Genomic DNA, 22,280 nt, shown 5'->3' on the forward strand with positions numbered 1-22,280 from the left:
GAGACTGATTGGCATGGAAATAAAGTAAAATCCAGTCATTTATTGTATAAGGGCACTGCTGCTTACTACAAAAAAATAATATGGAAACATAGCAACAAAATCAAAGTGCCTGAATAAAACTGAACTCCAGAAACCTCATGCTGCTGTGTAATTTTATCTTTGTTCCAAACCACTTGGCACCCTACATTTACACTTCTCAATTTAATCATACACTTATTTTATATGAATTCCCTGACATGAGCTCTCAACCCAGAGTTGTAAGAAGATGTACACCTTGCTGTTTATATCTCCTTTAGATCTATTATCCTGTGACACGCAGAGAAAACTTAATTGTTTACTTCCAGATTGATGATCTAAGAGGTCCCTTCCAAACCTCCGAGGCTCAGAAATTCTCTTTGACAGTTTTTGCCAGAGATCAGAACTACGTTTATAGAGATCATGTACCTCCATCCTGCCAAAAGCCTATTATGCTTCGTTGTGAAACCCTATCACCTGAAGATGAGCCCAGGGTTAGCCCAGCTGCCTCTAACTGGAGTACCATGAGGCACCTGACCTCCGCAGCGCGTTGTGCAGCCCTGGTTCTGCATGCAGTTTTCCAGTTGCATGTCAGAACGAGGCCCTGGGGGTCATTTGATGGCAACTCAGAAACATGAACAGGCAGGTCTTTTCAATTTCCTCCAGAATTGCCCTGTCTCTCTGATGTCATGTTCACTTTCAATTGTCTATACACGTGATTTCAATACTAACAGAAACTTATTTAGCTTTAGCACTTTGTGCAGCTTTCAATTCATAAATGACCTTCAACTTTCAGGCCTTCTGCCTCAGTCTTGTCCATTTTTCCTAGGAGAAATTCCTCTGAGTTAACGCTACTGTCTCCTTACCTTCTGCATATTCTGCATAAATACATTTACACATTCTTTTTAAATTATTCATTGCAGTTGCCACATATTTTTTTCAAATGCTGAACTTTGTCTTGAAGCTGTACCGATAGAGTGCATATTTCCTTCTGCAGTTTACAAGAAGTCAGACTTAAAAGTACCACTACCTCAGACTTATTGTTTAGTTGCATTCAGTTTTCTATAATGCAGGGTTCTGCCTGCTACATTACATCTACAGTCCAGGCTCAGTAACATCCTTTGATCAAGAAATTGTTATCATACATTAGTGTAAATATCAGATATTTTGTTCCTAATCTGTATTCTTACACTACAGGGTTTAGTTATTTATAGTTTTGGAATGTTCAGAATTAATCCAACAGAAATCTGTAATTTTTGCTCTTTTAGAGAAGAATCTCTGCATAAATACTTCAACCTCTTTCAAATGTTTTTTTGCAACAGCATCTTAAGTGTATAGAGAGCATGAAAGAGAACAATTGGAAAACTCACTGAGTTTCTTGGGAAAGGATTTTAACATTGCAGAATCTAAAACAGCCTTTGTTACTTAATCAAAACTGTTAGGTTCTCTAGAACCAGCAATACTATTCTTATTTATTTAGATCTAAATACACCAGAAATTGAAAAACTTATACAGATGTCTTTAAACTTGTTGGTATAATAATGCCTAGTATGTTACAGATCATCCTTTGCCACCCTAGCCAACCTCTCTACATCCTATTCTTATGCACAGTATGAAATCTAAATAAGTTTAAGGACTGCTAAGTACCTCACAACCAAATGGCCTCCTCTAACATTCTTGTTTCATTGCTAACTAGCATCTCCTACATTCACACCTCATTCCAAAACAGAAATAAAAGATGAAGCAAAAGTATTTCAACTTACCTCATTTTACATATAATGCTGCTGGAAGAGAGAGATTGATGTTCTGATATTATCACTAAATGCACTATAAATCACAGAAAATACACACTTAGAAATTCTTTTCTGCTTGGTCTAAAACATCACTTTCATTGCTAACAATCACTTGTTGGACATTTATTATTGTCTCTACAAAACGTGTTCAACCTCTCTCTCTCTCTCTCTGACATATTATATTCTCAGGCACAGCTCCAAGAGTCTGGTTGAAACATGGATACATTTCATGCTATGCTATTACTGTCATGTGGTTGATTCTTCTTGGCTTGGATTCAAGTCAACTGCTTCAAGAGGAAAAAAAAAAAAGCCAATATTTGTCCAAATTTCTATTCATAGTGGGACAGACTTCTCAGATTTGCCTAATTGCAATTCATCCATATACTAAATGCTACCTAATGTGACATTCCTTAGATTGATAAAAGTTATTATGAGAAAATTATTAAATCCCTGAAACTAAAATTTGAAGCATCCATTTTATGAAACTTTATATGGGGTTTTTTTAAACATTTTTCTTCTACAGACATTTTAGATCAATGAAAAACTGATTTTCACAAAATTAAAAGCAATTCACACTTACTTTCTGCTCTTCATCTGCATATACATTTTTCTAATATTTATTTTGAATGTGTATTTCAAGGTTGAAATATGCTACACATGATGTCTATTGCTTTGTGACTATTTAGATGGTTATAAAAAGCTGGTTTACTTTCTGATTTACTCTGAATTGATATACTGGTATTAGCGAGGGAAGAGATTTCCACAACTGCATCAGAAACACAGAAGATTCTCTAAAAAAATGATTCTTTTTTTAACTTTGTTTTGTAAACATAGTTTGAAGAAGATGGCTTTGCATTGATGCAAGAGTAGGTTTTCCCTGAAGATTTTATAATTTATCTTTCCATCTTTCCTGTAATTTCATATAAAAAAAATACTTTTTTTTTAAACCCACGAATCTTTTTCTAACATTTTGATGGTTTTGTAGCACTGTGCTGCTTAAAATTGTTAACATTAGTTGTTTTATATGTCCTTCAGGCGAGACCATCATTTTTTTTAGTCCAACAGGCTTCTGAAGTCCTACGGAGAGCATTGGATCTTACTGCTATTAAACAGCAGCAGAATTTCCTGTTTAATTTCATAATATTCCAGATAGGAATTATCTCCTTTTTTGCAAAATGTATATGCTTATATTTTAACATTCTTGAGGTTTTTCTCTGCCTTCCATTTTTCTTTTTGGTCATGTTTCTAATACTTTGAGGAACTCTCTGGGAATATAGCTAAAGTATTGGGTTTGTATTTAAATGTGTTTACAGATAAATAATCTGGTTTTAAAACTGCTTATTTTAAAAATTGAATAGATATCTTCATTAAATACTGCTTCTTCACGGGTTCTTCAAATGGTGTTCGTGCCACATAACTATTCGGTTTAAACACATAAAATATGAAAAACAATTAGTTCCATCAAGACCCACTCCCTGACAACACAGGTAGGTCCTAGCGGTAAATTTTCCAGGTACTTTGCTTCAAAATTGCTGATAACCTATTTATAAAGTCCTGAGCCATACTCTAATGGTTTTCAATGATGACAGGTTTTCTGTACACTGAAAATGATAACACTGCACTGTACAGATTGCTTACATTTTTTGCACTGCCAAAACTGTGATTTTTCTTCAGGAAGTTTGCATGATCTATAGTTGGGAACAAGACAGTGAAGCTTAAACTAGAAGACAGAAATAATACTATTATAACTTCTCTAAACAGATGTGTCACTCAAAGTGAATGCCTGGCTGTCAAAAACAACATGTGTGCTTTCCTGATTTGTTCTTAATGGAGCTTGAGAAGCCTATGAGAGAATCAAGGGTAGGGACTTTCCTTTCTCATTTGCTGTCTTGCCAAGCAGTGAAAGTCGATAACATGGCTTTTAATCAGCCAGGGGATTCTGAAAATGTGACCTTAAATGTTGGAATTTTTCATCTGAAAAAAGAATTGATAAAAATACTCTGGTTGGCCAAGTCTAACCACCTTAACTTGAATGCATACATGATATGCAAATAAAAGGATACAAGCAGTGAGGAGGTAAATCTACAACTTTCCGTACTTTTTCCTGGGCAAGCAATACCAAAAAAACATTGCAATGGTAAGTTTGAATTAATAAGATGTCAAAAGGAAAATGCAGTTGAAACAAAGAAGAAAAAGCTGTATATGGTTTCTGTGGATTTTGGGGAAAGTAATTTTAAGTGGGAGAATGAAAAACAAGCAGGCTAGAAACCATTGGGAGGGCATAAAGGAAATCTTTGACCATAAAATTGTGAATTTATGACAATGCCACTGACATTCACAGGTTTAAATAACTATTGAAAGAGTAAAATGTCTATATGCAGTGAAAAAGAATAAGGCAGCCAGGTGAGAAAAATGTTCAGGGAAAACTGGTCATCTGATGAAGTATTCAAGTTAAAACTGAGAAAGATTATCTGAACCTGAGGAAAATAAAGCTATCAGCTCAAGCAGTTAATGATGGTTCATAATAGAAAGATAAATCCCATGGAGGACGCGTCACGGCTCCCACAGCGAAGCCCACTTTGGAAATGTATAACAGCACATTTTCAGAAAACAGTTTCATTTAAAAAGCTGCTTATTGACTAAGCTTACATGCCAAAGAAAAATCCTGTTCTCCATGTGAAAGACACACTGTAAGCTTGTACTTACAGCACAATCTGAAGTAAAACCTTTTTGTCCAGTTTATCACCAACAATAAAAATTCTGTCAGTGAGCAGCAAGACAGAAGCCGAGAAGCTTCTGGCAAGGCATATTACAATGTCTGGCACACTCTGTTAAAGGAAGCAATGAACACTGGAGTCAACAAAAGGGCTGTGTATAAAACACATGGTAGTTATGTGAGAAGAGGAATGATCAAACAAAAGAATGATTTTATAAGCGTGATATCCCTGAGTGAGAAAATGTGGAAGTATAAAATGAAGAGAAACAAAACCACCTGGCTAGGTTACAGAAATAAGACAGACCAAAAGCACCGAAAGCATCCAGAAATATATAACAAAATAATTTCTGAGCTCACTGCAAAAGATTTCTAAAAGTATAACAAATAGAGGGGGAAAAAACCAAACTTGGATTCTTCTTTCTTTTTAAGAAAACATATGTATAGTAACGAAGTAGTTTGGAGAGTATTGGCATAAAGCTGAGAGATTATCTTAACCACATGGCTGTCTTTCTAAGTGTTTCTAGGTCTTGTCCTTCTTATTTCAAGAACAAGCACATAAGATTACAAGGAACCCAGTGTTCTCAAAAAATTCCAGCATTGGTCTAGTATCCAGAAATAAGATTACTTCCAGAAACCTATAAAATCGTTCATATTTTTTACTTTATTTACTAGCTCCAGCAGTGTTTAGATAGCAAATGCTATTCACCTAAACTCCTATTAAAGGGACCAAGCAGGACACGTCCTACTAAATTAAGATAGTTGACTGAAGTGCTTGATATAAATGACTTAAGGGTTATTCTCTTTGCAAAATATAGGACATTCATTTGCAGAAAAAATCAGCTTGCTTGAGAAACTCTCTAACCCTCCCTCTCCTTTAATTACTGAAAGACCATAAGCTTTCTCTTGGAAACCTTAGTGATGTTCCTAGTTAGGTGGGATACATGTGTGTAACAATATATTCCCTCCGAAGTTAACATCTCCATCAGCTTCTGGATCATTTGTGACAATAATGCATGATTCTGGTTTTTAACTGCGCAGTCTGAAAGGTCAGACCACCATATGAATCTCATTTTCCCCATTCCCCATGTCAGTGTCTGAAACTACAGAAGTCATTCGTTACTTAACATGTATGGGGACAAGAGTTTTATTAGATGCTTTCCTTATTTAAGATTGCATTAAAGGAGTCTAGACCCATAAGTACATCTGCTGTCTTGGAAAGAAGGTCCTTTACTTCTCATAAATGAAGAAGCAGTGGTATGAAGTATTCTGCATTTCTCAGATACAGCAGTATTCAACCAGAAGGAGGGTCTCTCTATCTGACAACTCAGCATTTTGCACCAGAATATCCAGATATGGTATCTGATTTTCAGAAATGAGGGCTTCATTTCTAGCATGCAGAAACGATGCATCTGTTCTGGGTGGGAAAGCCAGCTGAGCCCGCACTGAACACTATTCCTCCTGTTACACAAAGAATCAAAAGTCAATATGATGCAGTTTCACTGCCTCTACAATAACTGGTCTGGTAAGGGCAAAATGAAGTGGCAAGTTCACATCCCTTGCAGATTTGCAGAACTTCCATGGTTTGTCTTGCAAAATAAAATCTTGAAATATTTTGGAAAGTTCAAGTTTTAGTTTATGCACTCAAGAATCAAGGGTCAAATAGTACATAGGCATTCAGGTAGCCAAAATAATTTTCAAAGGCAGAAAAATCTCTTTCACTCATAAAAATAAAATGTTCCTAAATACTAAAGTTACAGAAGATATATTAGTCAGTGCAACTTATAATATAAAACAACTTTATTTAGAGCCTTAACAAGTTTCATTTAAAAGGTAAGATAGAAAGAAATAGAAATACAATGGCCAGGATGAACTCTTTATTGAATATTTTCTGATGAAAGAAAAAGAACTGCTTTTCCATTTCATAGCATGAAATGAGGAAAAAAGCCTCATTTGTGTTTCTTTCTTCTTTTTTTTTTTTTTTTTAATCTGTAAGCAGACATTCAAAAACAAGGTGTAAATGAGGTTTTCCATGATCAAGCCTGATGAATATAAATAGGAAGGGTATTAAAAGGCAAAAACACAGTGTCAGAGTCAGCTTCAGGCCTGTCTGCTATTCTTCACTAATCATGCTACAGCACAATTATATATAACTGTTTATTTAATTATCTAAAAACATGTTCAGGCATTGAAAAATGAAGACTAAAAACACAGCCATCCCTCCTTGAATGTGACCGGCATTGTTATTCTGCTTTTGTTTTACTTCTCACAGTAAATTAATTCTGAAAACACTGCCAATGAGACTCCTCACTGCCACTTTCACAGGCCCTTTCTCAGATCTGAGAGGGTACAGTTCACAGCAGCACTGGCATGACTTGGGTGCTAATCCACTGAATGCTCATATAGGCTAATTAATTAACTATACAATCACTGGAAAGGTTAGGTTGACTATTTCTTTTTCCATTACTTCAGAAAAAAAAATCCTTTTGCCCCTGTAGAGGTAGGAAGTGAGCTATTCATAGTGAAAGAGGAAGGTCAGGAAGGGCACGTGAAAAGTTTCTGTAGATGCTGGCACTTGCTTTCTTAAAAGCCTACTTTTCAAAAAATATTTTGAGAAGAAAGAAAAAAAGATGTTACTTTTCAGATTTCCAAGAGAAATATAGCTTGCCCATATAAAGTTAAAACAAGATTTTCCTCCTTGAAATTTTTTGTTGGTTGTTTTTTTCTCCATTATCCTAATAGGTTTAGTCACAGATGTAATAAATACACTCATGCAAAATATTAATGAGAAGTAATTGCTGACAATGGTAAAGCAGGAGGACTTCATCTTCAGACCTTAACATGCTAAACTACTATTTAGAAAGACATCAGCAAATTTGATGTGAAATCATGTCACAATTGAACTTTTAATAAGGTGGTTTTGATGTGGAGCCACTTTTAGAATTTTAATTCTTCAAAACAAAAAATATCCTGTATGTACATTTCTGTTAGTATTAAGGTATTGCTAAAAGAAATCAACTGTTTAGTCTTTGACAGCTTAGATTTTAATATTTGCAAAATTACTATCTCCAAAATGTATACTAGGAAGCTTTCTGGCAACATGTAGTTGTCATGTCAACCCTCTTCAATAGCATTATCTTATTTTAGCAACTGTACATAAAAAAATTTACTACAGAAAATGTGTATAGCAATAGAACAATCTGAGATTGGCAAACAAGGCTATAAGGTTCAGTTTACCTCTCCAGCCATCTTTCTGTTGTTCTCAAAACTTCTTTCTTCATATCATTACATGACTTAAGGAACTGAATAAATTATAAACATACAACTGTTGGACTGAAATATTTTCTAATTCTCAATGGTTTTTTATATGTAAACTGTTATTTGCCCCTTAAGAATTTTAAATATGAGATAATCAAAGTAAACTTAGTAAAAAACAGTATCAAATTTTAATTGACAAAAATGCTGTATGTACTGCCTTAGTCTCAAACCTCTAGAGCACAGAAGCAAAAGCCAGGATAATAACCCAAAATAGTTCCAGACATTTGTATAGCAATCTTACTGATATATCATCAGAATAAGACAAGCAATTAAACAGCGGGGGTTTTTTCTCTTCCCTGGAAAAGAAAAAAAATTTCACTAAGTTAAATACATTATTGTTATTATCCTTGAACTCAATTGATGGTTTATTTTAATTGTGATCATAAAACAGTATACAGCCTTAACCTTAGCAGCACAACGTATATCAACCCAAGGTTTCTTAAAGTAAAACACAAATAGTACAAATTACTGATGAAAGTAAAATGCTGAAGGAATTAATTTAATGAATCATTAACAATAACAGTGATATTAACAATAGAACAGATGTTTAAATGTTCATTTCTTCTAGACACGTACAACAGAATTACAGTTTATACTGCAAGGGCATCAAAGCTGTGAGAGGATGCAGCATTGCTCTGCTGCAGTACTGAGGACAGGCATTTATGAGAGCTGTGAAGAAAAAAATCATGTTCTGAAAAATTTGCTACTCTGTACAGAATTTCAACTAGCTTAGTAGGTTCTCAGTGAATATAGATTAGAGAATTCTTTCCAGGAGATGAAAGCAGTGTTGGTATAAGCAATGATTGCTCTTCATTTAATACATTCCCAGTTTTCATTTATATATTTATTTAAAGGCTTTAAAACAATGCTTAGTCAAAGTGCCAAAATCATACAATAACATTTGACAGAAATAAAAGAATAAAAGATGAAAAAGCAGCATTACTGTGGAGCATGTTACATCTGTGTAGGGGTGGCATACATGCTGCATTCCCCAACTTCCAAGGTATAGATTATCTGCATTCAGTTTAATGTCAGAGTCCAAAATACTAGCTCTGATAATCTTTAGTGTGACAAGAAAATATTCTCTTTAGCCTATATTTGGCTTTAGTCTATATTTCCCTTTAATAAATGTTGACATTTGTAGCAGGGTACAGTAAGTAGCTACTACTTCATATCTCGGTTGTTGTTAATATAGTATAACTTTAAGTGTACCTTAACACCCAGATCTACTTGGTTGTATTTAGTAATTTGTTTTTCATCAGGAAATATGATTTGTTGATACTGACAACTGATTCTGTGTTTGCAGAAATATCCAACTTCAACAGCTACCAAGTGTCCAGGTATCTTACCTTAGATGCAGGGGAGTCAAATACCAAGAAAGTTAGTTAATTACCTGACATTGAACAGAGGTCTGAAAATAATCCCAGTTCAGTCAACAGTTTTAGTATGACAAACCCCTATTTAAGTCCCAGTACAAATCAGATTTTTCTGAATCTAGGTTTTCCAGGGTCATAAGTGAATGGTATCTCCAATCCTGAGATAACGTAGGAGTAAATAATGGGCTGTTTGCCATTTAGAAACAAAACAAAACAAAACCTGATGACAGGTCTCAGCTTGTCCCAAAGAGAAACAGGCAAGATTTCTAAAATAACGCTGAAAATACTAGTAAGAAAAATATTTCTTGCCCAGTAGAGCTGAAGGCATTGCATACTTTTAGTCCTGTCCCAAACAGGTTATGTTGCTGAGTGAATAAGCTTTCTGATTCAACTGGTGGAATTAATTGCTCCTAAGTAGCAAGAATTACTTAGTGATTAATCAACATAGAGAACATTTCAAACACTTTATTCTCCCTTGCTATGATTTTTAATCAATAACTTGAAGTGTCAGAAAACATGAAAGAAACAAACCCCCAAAAATAAACAGCACAAGGCACTAAAAATATACAAAATAGTTTAAATTGTTTTAAGTACAAAAGCTTTCTTGACCACTTACCCAGGCACTGACACATCTGCCGCAAGTGGTGATTTTGAAATCCCCATAGAGATCCTTGATGGCACCAGTTGTAAAGAATCCCTCCACCATCAGCAAAATGCCATATACAAAGAATGCAGCTGCTACACCATATATCACATACTTGAAGATGTCAATCCTGTATAGGAACAGCAAAAATTATTTATCTGCATAAGTATTTAAAACTGGCTCTGAAATTTCAGGGTAAGGTAATCAGACACACTAGCCCTCAACGTTTCTACACTGGAGTCAGCTTCAGTGTTGATACGCTATGACAGCTAAAGCTGAGGACAGGAGTGAACTTTGGAAAATAATAGCATTATGTAAGAAAGACTGGGTCATTTAATTTAATTTAATAAAATGTAAAAATGGATCTGTGTAGGTCAGACAGTACAATTTGTCAGAATAACTTAAAAGTCAGTTAATTTTCATTTTATTTTTCCTCTAAATAAAGTGGCAAAGAAAAAAGAAAAGGGAAACAAGAATCTGACACATCTCCTGAGTAACACATTTTAGGTTATAGAAAAGATATTTTGTCACAATCTTGAATAAACCTTTCTACATATACAAGTAGTTCTCAAGCTGCAATTCCAATCTATGCTCTTTTCCTCTACTATTTTTCCACTTATTTTGCAATGGACAAAGTGATTGACACAGAATAATAAAGTCATCAAGACAGATCTCTAACTTCAAACCAGAAACGTGTTATTACAAAGTAATAAGGTCAGATCATCTGGAATTTTCTATAATGGGGCTTTAAAAACATCATTTCACAGATTCAAGACTCAAAAAATGGATGGATGGCTTACAGTCTAACATGCAGAGCACTGAAAGGCTCAATTTGTTAAAAAGATTACCTGGATTATGTGGTTGTCCTCCTGCCCAGCACTGTCTAGAAGCTCACCAGTGGCTTAAGGAGGCTCTGCCTTCTAAATGTTCTCTCACAACCAGGGTTTGTGAAAAGATGTTTGAAAGCACCTCTCTGCTCTTAAGTGTTCTGTCTAAACTTGGAAAAATTCCTAGTAACCATTGCCGTGGATCAGCAGATTTCAATGTTTCCTATTTGGACTTGTCTAAAAAGCTAGGCATGGTAGGCTTCCAGTTTATCAACATGATAAGGCAGGAGTTTTGCAACTGTAGAAAATGGTAATATGAAGGTTTAAGATGTTAGTAAGTTCCAATCATATTGTCCAGGTCAAGATATCAACAATTCATAACAGAGTAGGACAAAAAATAAGCCAGAGACCCATTAGGATCTGCAAATGAATTTTGACATGCACCAATTACTTAAACTGGAAATTTCTCAAGACATAAAAGTTAATATTTTTATTGTTATGAAAATAAGTATTTTATGATAACATATCTTTAGAATCACACTTCTTATCATTACACAAAAGACAACTCTCAATATGTGTTTTATATATAACAAAGTCAAAACCCCATTAAAATATTTTTGAGTCTGGATAGTTTTCAAGAGATTAAAAGTCAGCTTCAAGTTTACAGTTGATGTTTTAGATCAGGGGTCCTCAAACTTTTTAAACAGGGGGCCGGAGCGCAGATGCAGTGGAGGCAGTCATCTGTGGCTGCTTGGTTTCCCCCCCAACCCCCAGCGGCGGGGGGGGGAAGGGGGGGGGGGGGCGGGGGGGGGTGTCTGTAAATACCGGGGGCCAGATTGAGGACCCTGGGGGGCCGTATCCGGCCCGCAGTTTGAGGACCCCTGTTTTAGATGTATGACTATGTCTACAACGTCAGTGAAGGTATCTTAAGTTTGCATTAGTCTCATAAAAATGCAATTAAACTTATGATGTGATTGGGGGTGGACAAAGTATTATAAATGAATGCTTTTGGCACCTTTGTAGCATTTTTTTGTAAGGTGATAACTGAAGGATTCTAGGAATGAAACAGGATATTTTTTCCCTAATATTCCAGTAACAATGCCCTGTCAGCTTTTTTCTACATCACTTTTTCTTTCATACTCAAGTGAAAACTAGTGTAAGTTGACATTTATATGGAATAGATACATAAACTATTCAAAATGGCAAAATAAATTTAACACTACAGACAGTATTAGAAGTTGCAAACATGAGATTTATTTTAATACATATAATTGCTGATTATATTGTAAATATGCTATTTCCCTAATTTTATAGTAATTCAACCAGCATAACACTGTTTTAACAGGAAAATGATGTTTTGAGCCAATTTTGTCATTACTCACGAAACTAAACTTAGAAGAAACAGACAGCAACTTTGTGACTATTCCATAAGATCTCTTCCAATTCCTATTTTATAGACCTTATGACATTGTGACCTCCACCACTGCCTTAACTAGATTAAGAGTTTCAGGAAGTCTAGAGACTATTTTAGCCCTTGCAACAACCCTTTAAATCATCTGTGCTGAGCCTCCCACTGAGCTACTTGTATCAAAAAGCCTGCTAAAAGATCTTTGCTTTTCCCTCAGTCTTATCTGCAGCTAAAAGAATAACTTCACTTAAAAATTCCTTTCACAAGGAAAAAATATATATAGCTATACACTGGCCAAATACAGAAGTAAATTTCTTCCTCGTACACTTTCTACAGAGAGAAATAGTAAAACCTCTATTGAAGAGACTCCTTGAGACGAAATAGCCAGACTAACTCCAAGGAGAAAGGACCTTGTATAATTCAAAGAGTAAAGATATAAACGAAAATTGTGAAGCAATTATTTGACTACCTCTTTACAAGTCAGATAAAATAGCATTGGAATATAACTACATCTAGCATGTGCTGTATTTAAAGAAAACATATTACAACAGGTTTATATATATATATATAGTTTTGAAGATAGTGTTGGTATTAAATTATTTCTGCAGCATCTAATTAATTTCACATAAACTTTGATTTCCAATGAATTATAATAACTAATAAAATATAGCCCTTGTAAAATAGAGATTGCCTTTCTTTAAAATAAAATTTGATTCTTTGTGGATGAACTCAGGGATATTAATTGTCATCTGTGTTTCAGCAAAGCCTCAAAAGTTGCAGACAGAGCATGAGAGCAACCAAGGAGGTAGAGGGGAATGGCAGAAAGGGTGATGAACTTGAGCCAACGGGCAAGATAGGTAATGACAAAGAAAAAGAAGAAGCAGGGTTTACATTTGTGTAGGCTGGAATGGGAGGGAAGAGGTAGGTAAGGAGCAAAGGAAGGAGAGTTAAAATTGTAAAGATAAATTCTATACTTCTGACGGGATCGGAAAGACACAAATTATGTGAAGACTACAGCTACACTAAATGAGAAGAACAAAAAGATCTTGAATAGCTATTCACTAAATACAGAGGTCCTATTAATATTATATAATGATATAATTAAAGTAATGAAACATTTCTATTAAAAGGCAGTTAATGAAGATTGCAAAGATAAACCTGATTTTAACAAATTTGCATTGATCATGTAATCTTTACATATTAACCTAGGTTGCTGGGTAGAATAAGATGAATGAATATCTAAACATGAGCTAATTGTGAAAAACATCTTTAATTTAGAAAAAGCCTTTTTTTATATATATAGAATAATCTAAAACATGCTTTGCATACTGTTTTAATCTTTTGGATGCTCCATGGGTTCCAGATTTGCTTTTCTTCACAACACTATGTTCAGAAATGTGAAAAATTCAAACATCACTGTTTTCACTTTGTGATTTAAATCAAGTTCTTTTTCTGCTGCTGGGTCATTAATTATGCTATATGAAGTGGACTTCCTGATTCATTAATCTGAATCTAGATTCTATCCAACAAGATTAATATTAAAATAGATCTAGAGAAAACACTTTCTTCTTCTGACAGAAGTCCTTGATGGAAGCAATCAATGCTAGCATCTCAATGAACAGGTTGTAACTGAGTACTGAGTAGACTATCCCAGCAGAGGCAAGCCAAAGGTGAGTGAAAACATTCTCAGTGAATCAGATCAATGTTGCACATTTCCTACTGTGTTTTTTCATGTTTTGGCAAAATCAATGGTTAAAAAATAAAATAAATCAGCAAGCAATAAGATTAATTATTAAATTATCATCTCTATGTGTAGCAGGTTTTTGCAAAAACTGTGTTGCAACAAAATAGTTATTTTTTTGTTGAGACTCCTTCCATCAACTGAGTTCATAATTGATACATCCTGTTTTGAAAGCTGCCCCACCATATTAAACAGATTTCCTACCACTACAGATAATCCAAGAAGAACTATTAACATTGACGCTTTATATTTTACTGTGTCGTAAAAGGAATGCAAATTATAGGAAACCTGAAGCATTTACACTATTCAGTCTAATCATAGTACACTTTCTACCCTCAATGCTGAAGGCTGGTACTCAGTTAATGGACACTAATATATATATATATATATTTTATCATAATTACTTAATATTGCTTTGGAACAATGTACATACTAGCTAGGGATATATTTTTTTGAAATTCGGTTAGTATAGAAATGCATTGCTGACATTTATTTGCAATTAACAGCAACAAAAAACCCCACATTATTTTGCCCTGTGAAACATGATTCCCATGCCGTCCAGAAAACCTTTTTGTTAAAATAATGTATGTGTACACTTCAAGTGATAAAAAGCTTAATATTACAGAGGTTTTGGTTGGCCTAGCCCACCATAGTACTAGATATTACTGTGGAACTAGTTTTCCAGTATTTATAATTCTGCCTCACATTTCTCTTCCTGAATTTATAACATAACTTTTCCAATATAGATGATGACATTCAGATACTACAGGTGCTGAATTGCACATAATTGCCATCAAACTGTACATATACTCTCTGAATGCAAGTAGATTCAGGCAATTATACCTATTTCTAAGCTAAAAGAAAGACAATAAGGAAAATAAAATACCAAAGCTATCAAAGTACTAATTAAAAATTCCCTTTTTTTTATAGCTGGCATAGAGAATTTAGAAAGATGAGAAATGCATGTAAAAATTACCATTCGGGTAGGTCAGTTTTGCTGGTTTTGAGGGTCTGGGGTTGTTTTCAGTTTATTTATTGTTTTCAATCACAAGGAACTTTAAATAGTTGATGTTCACATCTAGAGTGCACAATGATCTCTGTTACTCTGGAAAACAGAAATGTTAACCTTCATGCTGATCCTCTTGCCCCCTGAGGGACTGATCCTAAGAGTTGTTAAGAGACTGAGATAGCAGCCTGCCCCCTCAAGCTACCTCAAGCTTGTAGAAAGAGTTTTGCAAATGTGTTTTTTGGAGACAGAAAAGATATAAGGGGATGATTGCAAGCAAGAAGGTTTGTTTAGAGTATGCAGAAGCCATGCCCCATGGAAGATTTTAAAAGAGGTGCTCAGGCTCTCCTGCAAACCAGCTGGGAACAATTTCTTAGTATAAGTTCATGACATTACCCACTTAAACATTTTGAGCAATGAAGATATTTGGTACCATGAAACACAGAGGAATTGTTAGCAAAGAGAGAAGACAAGCAAAGGCAGACTTCAGAAAGAAGACACAGCCAGGAGGGAGAAAGAAAGATTTATTAATAATCATGTACTACCTGCAAAGGAAGACCAAAAAACTCCAGGTAACAAAATAAATCAGGTCAAAAACCCTGAAATATCCTCACTGTAGAGAAGGGGAAAATGAAACCAGTATGAAAATGTCAGCATAGGTCCATGAGGGATTTTTCCAAGATTAGATTAATACAGAGTCTAAACTTCTAAATTTCAGGTGGAAAGAAAACAAAATCAGAGTACAGAATACTCAAAGTTTGCTAGGAAATGGTGAACGGAGAAAGGATTGACAGTTAACAAAGGATAGGAGCAACAAAGGCCTAAAAGTGTTTTTTACTGAAGTAAAAATAGAACATAATAAAAAGAAAATAGGAACTTCTGATTCAATATTTCTGGGAGAAACTTTTTATGTAACCAAACAAATCTTTTGCTCTAAACTAAAACCAGACTGTTAGGATTATATAAAGAGATCATCGTGATTATCACACTATAAAATGCAAGTTACACTCACATTCTGCAAGGATCAGATTTTGTTGTTTTACTCTGAACAGAAGCTAATGTGACATAAGATCCCACTCATTTTAACAGATTTATTTGTGGCATTCAACCCTTTTACAGGTATGCAGAATATAATCCTAATCATCATCCTTTAAAAGTTTGATGGCTGCTTCCTTCCTAGGAACAGGACAGTTGAGCCGAGCATGGCTCATGGAGCACCTCTAAAAGCAGTAGAGAACCCACAAGCTGATGGAAGAGTGGCAATAGCAGCACAAACCACATCTCTGCCCTATGAATTTCATAACTTTTTTTGGAATAGGAAAGGATCCATCATAAGAATTTAAATAATCATGTTATGTTTGAGTCCAAACCACAAAATTCTGACTATGACATATGGACGAGGCTGCTTCTCAAAATTGTTTCTGATAATCCAGGCTTGTTCTGTCTGCTCACCTCTAGCAAACCTACTTTCTTTAAAAATGTTTCTAAGATGCTAAATGTGGAAGAAATCTGGAGCCCTCTTTCCCTGAAGAAGACCAAAAAAAGACTGGAATTAGTGCACAGTAACATGCAGACTTTTGGCAGAATCACATGATGGTGTTGTGCACTAAACATACTGAATTCCCAGGCAACTTTCCATAGCAATAAAGCGTGAAAAGATGTGGCAAAAACATATAACAGGATTTGTGAGTATTTTGTTATTACAAATGTAAACTTGGGGTCTTGTACGCTACATACTGATAGTGTAAGACTGACAACGTAATACTAAAACTCCAGATAAGCATTGGTAATAGTTATTTTTATCCTTTTCACATCTCCTGTGGAAAGGCCAGTTATCTTAGTTTTGCATGGCACATGAAGCAAGATTTAGCAATAAGTGTATTACATAGGAATATATGCTTTCCATTTTATATGTTCATAAATTAAAATAAGACTAGAAGGAAATAAAGGCATTTAAAAGAGGAAAAAAGTATTTTCTATGAAGATGAACCACTGGCTGAAAAGGTCTATTGCAAATGCTTTGTCACAGGCACACAGTGATAGTAGCCAATCCAAAATTCCAAACAACCAAGAGAGATAGCTGCTTAACACAGTATTAAATAATACAGATGTTTGCCTAAAAGTAGTGGACTCTATTTTCACAGACAAAGACCAAAAAATTCTTTATGTAATATCATTCTGCTTTTATTCACACGCGCTGCTATGAATTTCCTTATTCAATTATTTCATAAAATGAGGACCACATTTTTGCAGGTACCTCCCAAATCCTAAATTTTACTTACATAGATTCTTACTGGTTTTTGCTTTTAACAGGATACAGAACACTAAGCTACATAGTGCAGCTGAGTAGGTAGTAAATGTAACTTTTCAGCACTGTATAATCTTGCAAAAGTCATAGTCTCAACTGCTGGCATGTTTTGTCAGACCTGATGCATCTACTGAATGATACCAGATCTAAAATGTTTTGCCCTTAATCTTTATTATGCTATATTTGTCCAGTGTTGCTTTTTACGTGTGACTGAACCATTCCAGTGAAATAGAAACTGTTCTCCTTAAGTAAACTGTGTTGGTTTTTTTAATGAAAAATGCATCTTTCGATGACATTGTGCTTTCTCCTATAGTTCCTGTCAAAGACAGATGGGCCAAAGTTAGGCCTTCTTTGCAAAGATAACTTCATTCTTCTACACATAGTCAGAATCCAGGCACAAGAACTCAGTGAGAACTCTCATTAGCCTACTTAGAATTCTTTTTACCACTGAGTTCAGTGAACAAACCTTTAACTTTACAGCAGTAGGGATTATGGGTACATCCCCATTAGTGTTTTGGCTCAGTAATTGTTTGGTTTTGTTTGTTGGGTTTTTTTGAGCAAATCCTGCAGCTGTCCCTACTTATTGAGGTATGGTTTGCATCATGTTTGTCAGAGTGCACAACCTGGACTCGCTTTCCAATTCAGCTAAATCGTAAGTATGCTCCAGGAGTGCTCCTGCTGTGCTACAGCCACTAATGGATGTTCATTGTATCAGGCAAGACTGAGTCCAGACTAAGTCCCTGAAATAAATACTGTATGAACAGAATGTTATTAGCACCAAGTATTTGGGTCTATGAAACCGTTTCTATCGTGCTAACTAACAATGCTTTCTAATGTATATGTAGCCATATGACTCCTTTGCTTAATTCTGGACTACATCTTCAGAACTTACATCACAAAAAAACTAAGAGGGAAGGTTCTCTGTAGATTTCAAAAGAGGGTTAGAATAAGGCAGTTGTCAGCCCATCATTGTCCATTTTTCGTAGTGCAAGATTATGCGCCTGTGCTGCATACAGTAGGCACACAGTACTACATAAAAAGCTAGGATTTCTAAAATACTTAGGTAAAATGAGATTAATAGAAAACAATATTCTGTCACAGAAGCAACTATAATTCACATGTATCAATGTAGTAATATTCAGGTATTTTAAAGATAGTTTCCAAGCATTGCATTTGCAAAATAATTTGTAATTAAACATTTTTGCTGATATTTATAACATTTTTCAGATACATCACTTTTTCACAGGTATTTTAGAGGTATCAAATTGATCTAATGCAACAATAAAACCTATTAACTAAAAGCAAACATCTAACAGGCATACTTATAAAATAATTAATTTTTATATAAAACTATCATTTTATAAGAACCTTTTAATGCTAATTTTACACATACGAATCTAAAAACTTTAGATCATACTCCCCAGGCAACAGATTTGTTATATAAAGGAAAAGTAAACTATTGTTTAAATAACTACTTGGATATTATTACATAATCAGGCATGTGAAAACAATCCTTAACAAAAAGCAGTATACACCTCCAAAAAGGCAGTACACATCTCAAACAAATGATTCTACAAGCCTGGCTTCAACCACAGGCAGTCTGGTTTGGTACATGCAACCTGTGTACATCTCCACTTCTTTCCTGTTTCTTCCTGTTTTGCTGGCTTAGACAGCGGAATTGGTACGCAGATGAATCTCCTCCTGATAGAACCAGTAGGATCATTCTCCAGGGCTCTTTGGGATGGTTGTTGTGACATATGACATAGCCCTGCATAGGTTAGCCAATCGCTTGTCCTGATAGAGCCTTACATGTTTTGCTTCCTATGATACAAATTATGTTTTAAACACTATTTAAGTTTAAACTTAAAGAATGCCAGGCTTTTGTAACAGAACAAACATGCAGAGGGAAGACTGGATTAGTACCAGTGTGTACTAAGCTGACGACTAAAACAGAACCATCACATGGTCTAATTCAAATATTTATAAATATAGCATTTCATACCACCTAGCTTTTACTACAGGTCTCATTGTATTACCTTTCACAGTGTTCCATAATATTAGTGTAATAATATTAATGATAACAATAATATTTTTAGTGGTACCAATATTTAACTTGTGACAGCTGAAAAACTAACAAAACCAAAGAACGGGACATCAGAATAACATCTATTTATCTACCTCTCAAAGGACTGGTTTCAAACACTAAGAGTGGCATATAAAAGCTTCTATGCATTCTCTTTTGTTTTTCCTCAAAAGGAAGCTGTTACACACATATACATATATTACTACATGATATCCCTTTAATAAACAATATCTATACACTGACTAACAGGAAGGTTATCAGCAAGCATCAAACTTGGACACAACAGCATTTGAAACACAGGCGTTCACATTTTGAGAAGAAGGAAACTTTTAGCTGTAAGAAGGTGGCTCCAGTAGAGTGTGACAATTCCAACAGAGAAGATAGTGACAACAGACTTACAGATTGTAACTTAGTTTACTATTTGGTTTCACACCTTTAAAAGGAAGTGAATTTACAATGACTTGAATTAGCTCTGACTGTAGTAGGATAATGTTGTTAATGTTTCTGTCAGAAAGATTTCTTCATTTTCCACTCTAAGACCGTGATTCCCTTGTTTTGTGGTCTATATATCACAAACAGGTGACAGATGGCACTAACTGGCCTTGCATACTAAAGAGAAAGAACCACGAAAAGAAGCTGTTGGGAAATACACGAAACACCTTGTGCTGCTGATTTCCTAAAGAACATCTTCTGGAATTTGTTCCAAACACCAGAAAAATACAAAAATCCAGCTCATACACTACATGTTTGACAATCATACACCTATTTCTGCTGACTATGAAATCTTGCCAAAATCAATGATTAAGTAAGCAAACCTAGTCCTACACAGTACTTTGCAGATACAGTGTTCACTGCAGTTTACTAAGTTATTTGAAGAATGGCTGAATACCATATCTGTCTCAAGCAGATTACTCAGTTTCAGTGAAGCCTACAGAGCTGTTAAACTGATAAAGTAGGCAACATAAACCTTTCACCTCTTACAGATAAAATATCATAAAGACAGTTTTCAGGATAATTTAAACCACCATACTTATTGTCTTAGGATCCCTTTGAATCACAAGGAACTCAAATAACCATTCTACATCCACTGAAGGAATCAACATCCCAAACAACAGCTTATAACTTCTGTACATTAAATCCTGAAAAAAGGCATTCCTTCACTTGGGGAGGGGGTAGGGAAAAAAAAAAGCAGCTACTGTTACAGCAGTGATAATGTCAATAGTAAAGAAGTCTGGGACTATGGAGAATGAAGTTTCACAAAAGTGATTCAGAAAACAATATAATTAGTGGTTAGTCCCAATGGAAAGATTTCAAATTTCAAATGTTTTTTATAAACATCTAATTTATTAAAGGTTTATGGATTTAGAAATAACTGTGTAAAGACAGGAGTCTACCTCATTCAGCTTTGTGATTTTTGAAGATGTGTTCTCTTCATAAGGAATACCTGTCTGTACAGTATGTGTTCTCATAATTTGAATATGTTTGATTTATTTTAGTTTTAAAGAGTTTAGTTTTACCTACATCACCCTGAAGAAATTCAAGTCAGGCTGTAATCCAGTACTTTGAGAAAAAATATTTTTTAAAAAAAAAAATAATTGTTATTTTTTAGAAACTATTCTTTTTACCAGCCTATTACAGGCCAAATTTGGTTTTGTATTTTCCCCCTCAAAAAAAGCAAGCAAAACAGCATTCTGTACTGTAAACCTGTGCTATAAAAGTACCATCTCTGCCGCACCTCGCATGTCTCCAGGATGTCTCCAATACCTCAGAATTATTGACCATGATCATTCCATATTTTAACTAGGAAAGAAAATCATAACTTTGAGAAAACTGATTTAACTGCTTGGCATTTAAGGAATTTTGAAATCAGATGCAAAACTTGCTCTTTATTTTTACAATTATAAATATTTACTAATTATTACTATTTCCAAAGCAGTTATGAACTGCAGCTGCTATATATTATTTGAACTTAGATAAAGGGAGCTGGCATCATGGACCATGTCCACTTTGCAGAGCAGGCACTCAGACTGCCTCTTCTATTCCATGGGGCTGCTGCTTTTGGCTTTTAGCCCTCCAAGGGGACTTCAAGGCATATTGCAGATTCTTAATTAATTCATCTCTCCCCAAACACTGGGGCACCACGTGGGATGAAGGCTCTCCATGGGACAGCCGGGTCCCATCCCAGCTCCCCAGACAGGGAACAGGGCAGCCAAAGGCAGCCAGGGCAGTCTGAGCCTCATGGCCAGGTGAGTCCAGGGTGAGGATCTGAGTCCCCCAGGCTGGCTGAAATGGGGTCCTGGGCCATAGAGACCATGGGCAGGCTGAGAGGAGGCAAGGCAGGAACATTTAGGGCCATTGATTCCCTCAGGTACATTGATATGGACATTTCTGAATGGCTTTGTTGGATTTAGGGACTTTGGCTTTTATTTTAGGTACATAAAGAGTGTTTCAGCTCTTGTTTATGCCCTACTTTCCCCACAGGCATCTTCTGCTTCTTTTAAATTGCAATGAGTAACTGTAATGACAAAGATAAAAGATATAGAGTGGCTTGTGAGTTGTGTTATTTGAATTCAGAACACACACAGTTGTGGGTACAGTTAAAAAACCCTTATCTCTTTACCACCCACATAAGCAGCTCTCAGATAGGGATTGATTTTTGTTTTGAATGACGTTTGAAATCTACTGTGCTAATAAAAATATAGACAGAAACCATAAGCATGATTAAACAGAATCTAACACACTTCACTCCACTGCAGCACCTGCTTAGCACATTTATCACAGTTCAGACTCCAGGTTAGCCGGAGACACTTCACAGCGCTAGAAGCATTAAGAGCTAAAATGTCTTAAATAACCTTAAAAAGGTATAATTTAGTAGGGCACACTGCTAGACTTTTTTTAATTCTTATTATTTCTAATCAGAACAATAAAGTAGGTTTTATTTCAATATATATAGTTTTAAGAATGTAGGCACTGCACTGTTTGTTTCTACTTACGTATTTTTTTCTTTCTGCTTTTTGGCCTTTCAAAGCAATATAATTGCTATAGGGCT

At 35.1% G+C, this 22,280-nt stretch overlaps 1 protein-coding gene across 2 annotated transcripts in view; it reads right to left on the reverse strand.

Moving 5' to 3' along the window:
- GPM6A (glycoprotein M6A) overlaps window positions 1–22,280 on the reverse strand; it is a 139,651-nt gene that overhangs the window by 20,977 nt on the left and 96,394 nt on the right. For both annotated transcript variants that reach the window (XM_056326283.1, XM_056326282.1), the window contains exon 3: window positions 9,832–9,988. In XM_056326283.1, coding sequence (XP_056182258.1) covers window positions 9,832–9,988 — 157 coding nt within the window. The remainder of the gene's footprint in view (window positions 1–9,831; window positions 9,989–22,280) is intronic.

This window comes from Falco biarmicus, chromosome 1 (assembly GCF_023638135.1).
Source record: "Falco biarmicus isolate bFalBia1 chromosome 1, bFalBia1.pri, whole genome shotgun sequence".
NCBI lineage: Eukaryota > Metazoa > Chordata > Aves > Falconiformes > Falconidae > Falco > Falco biarmicus.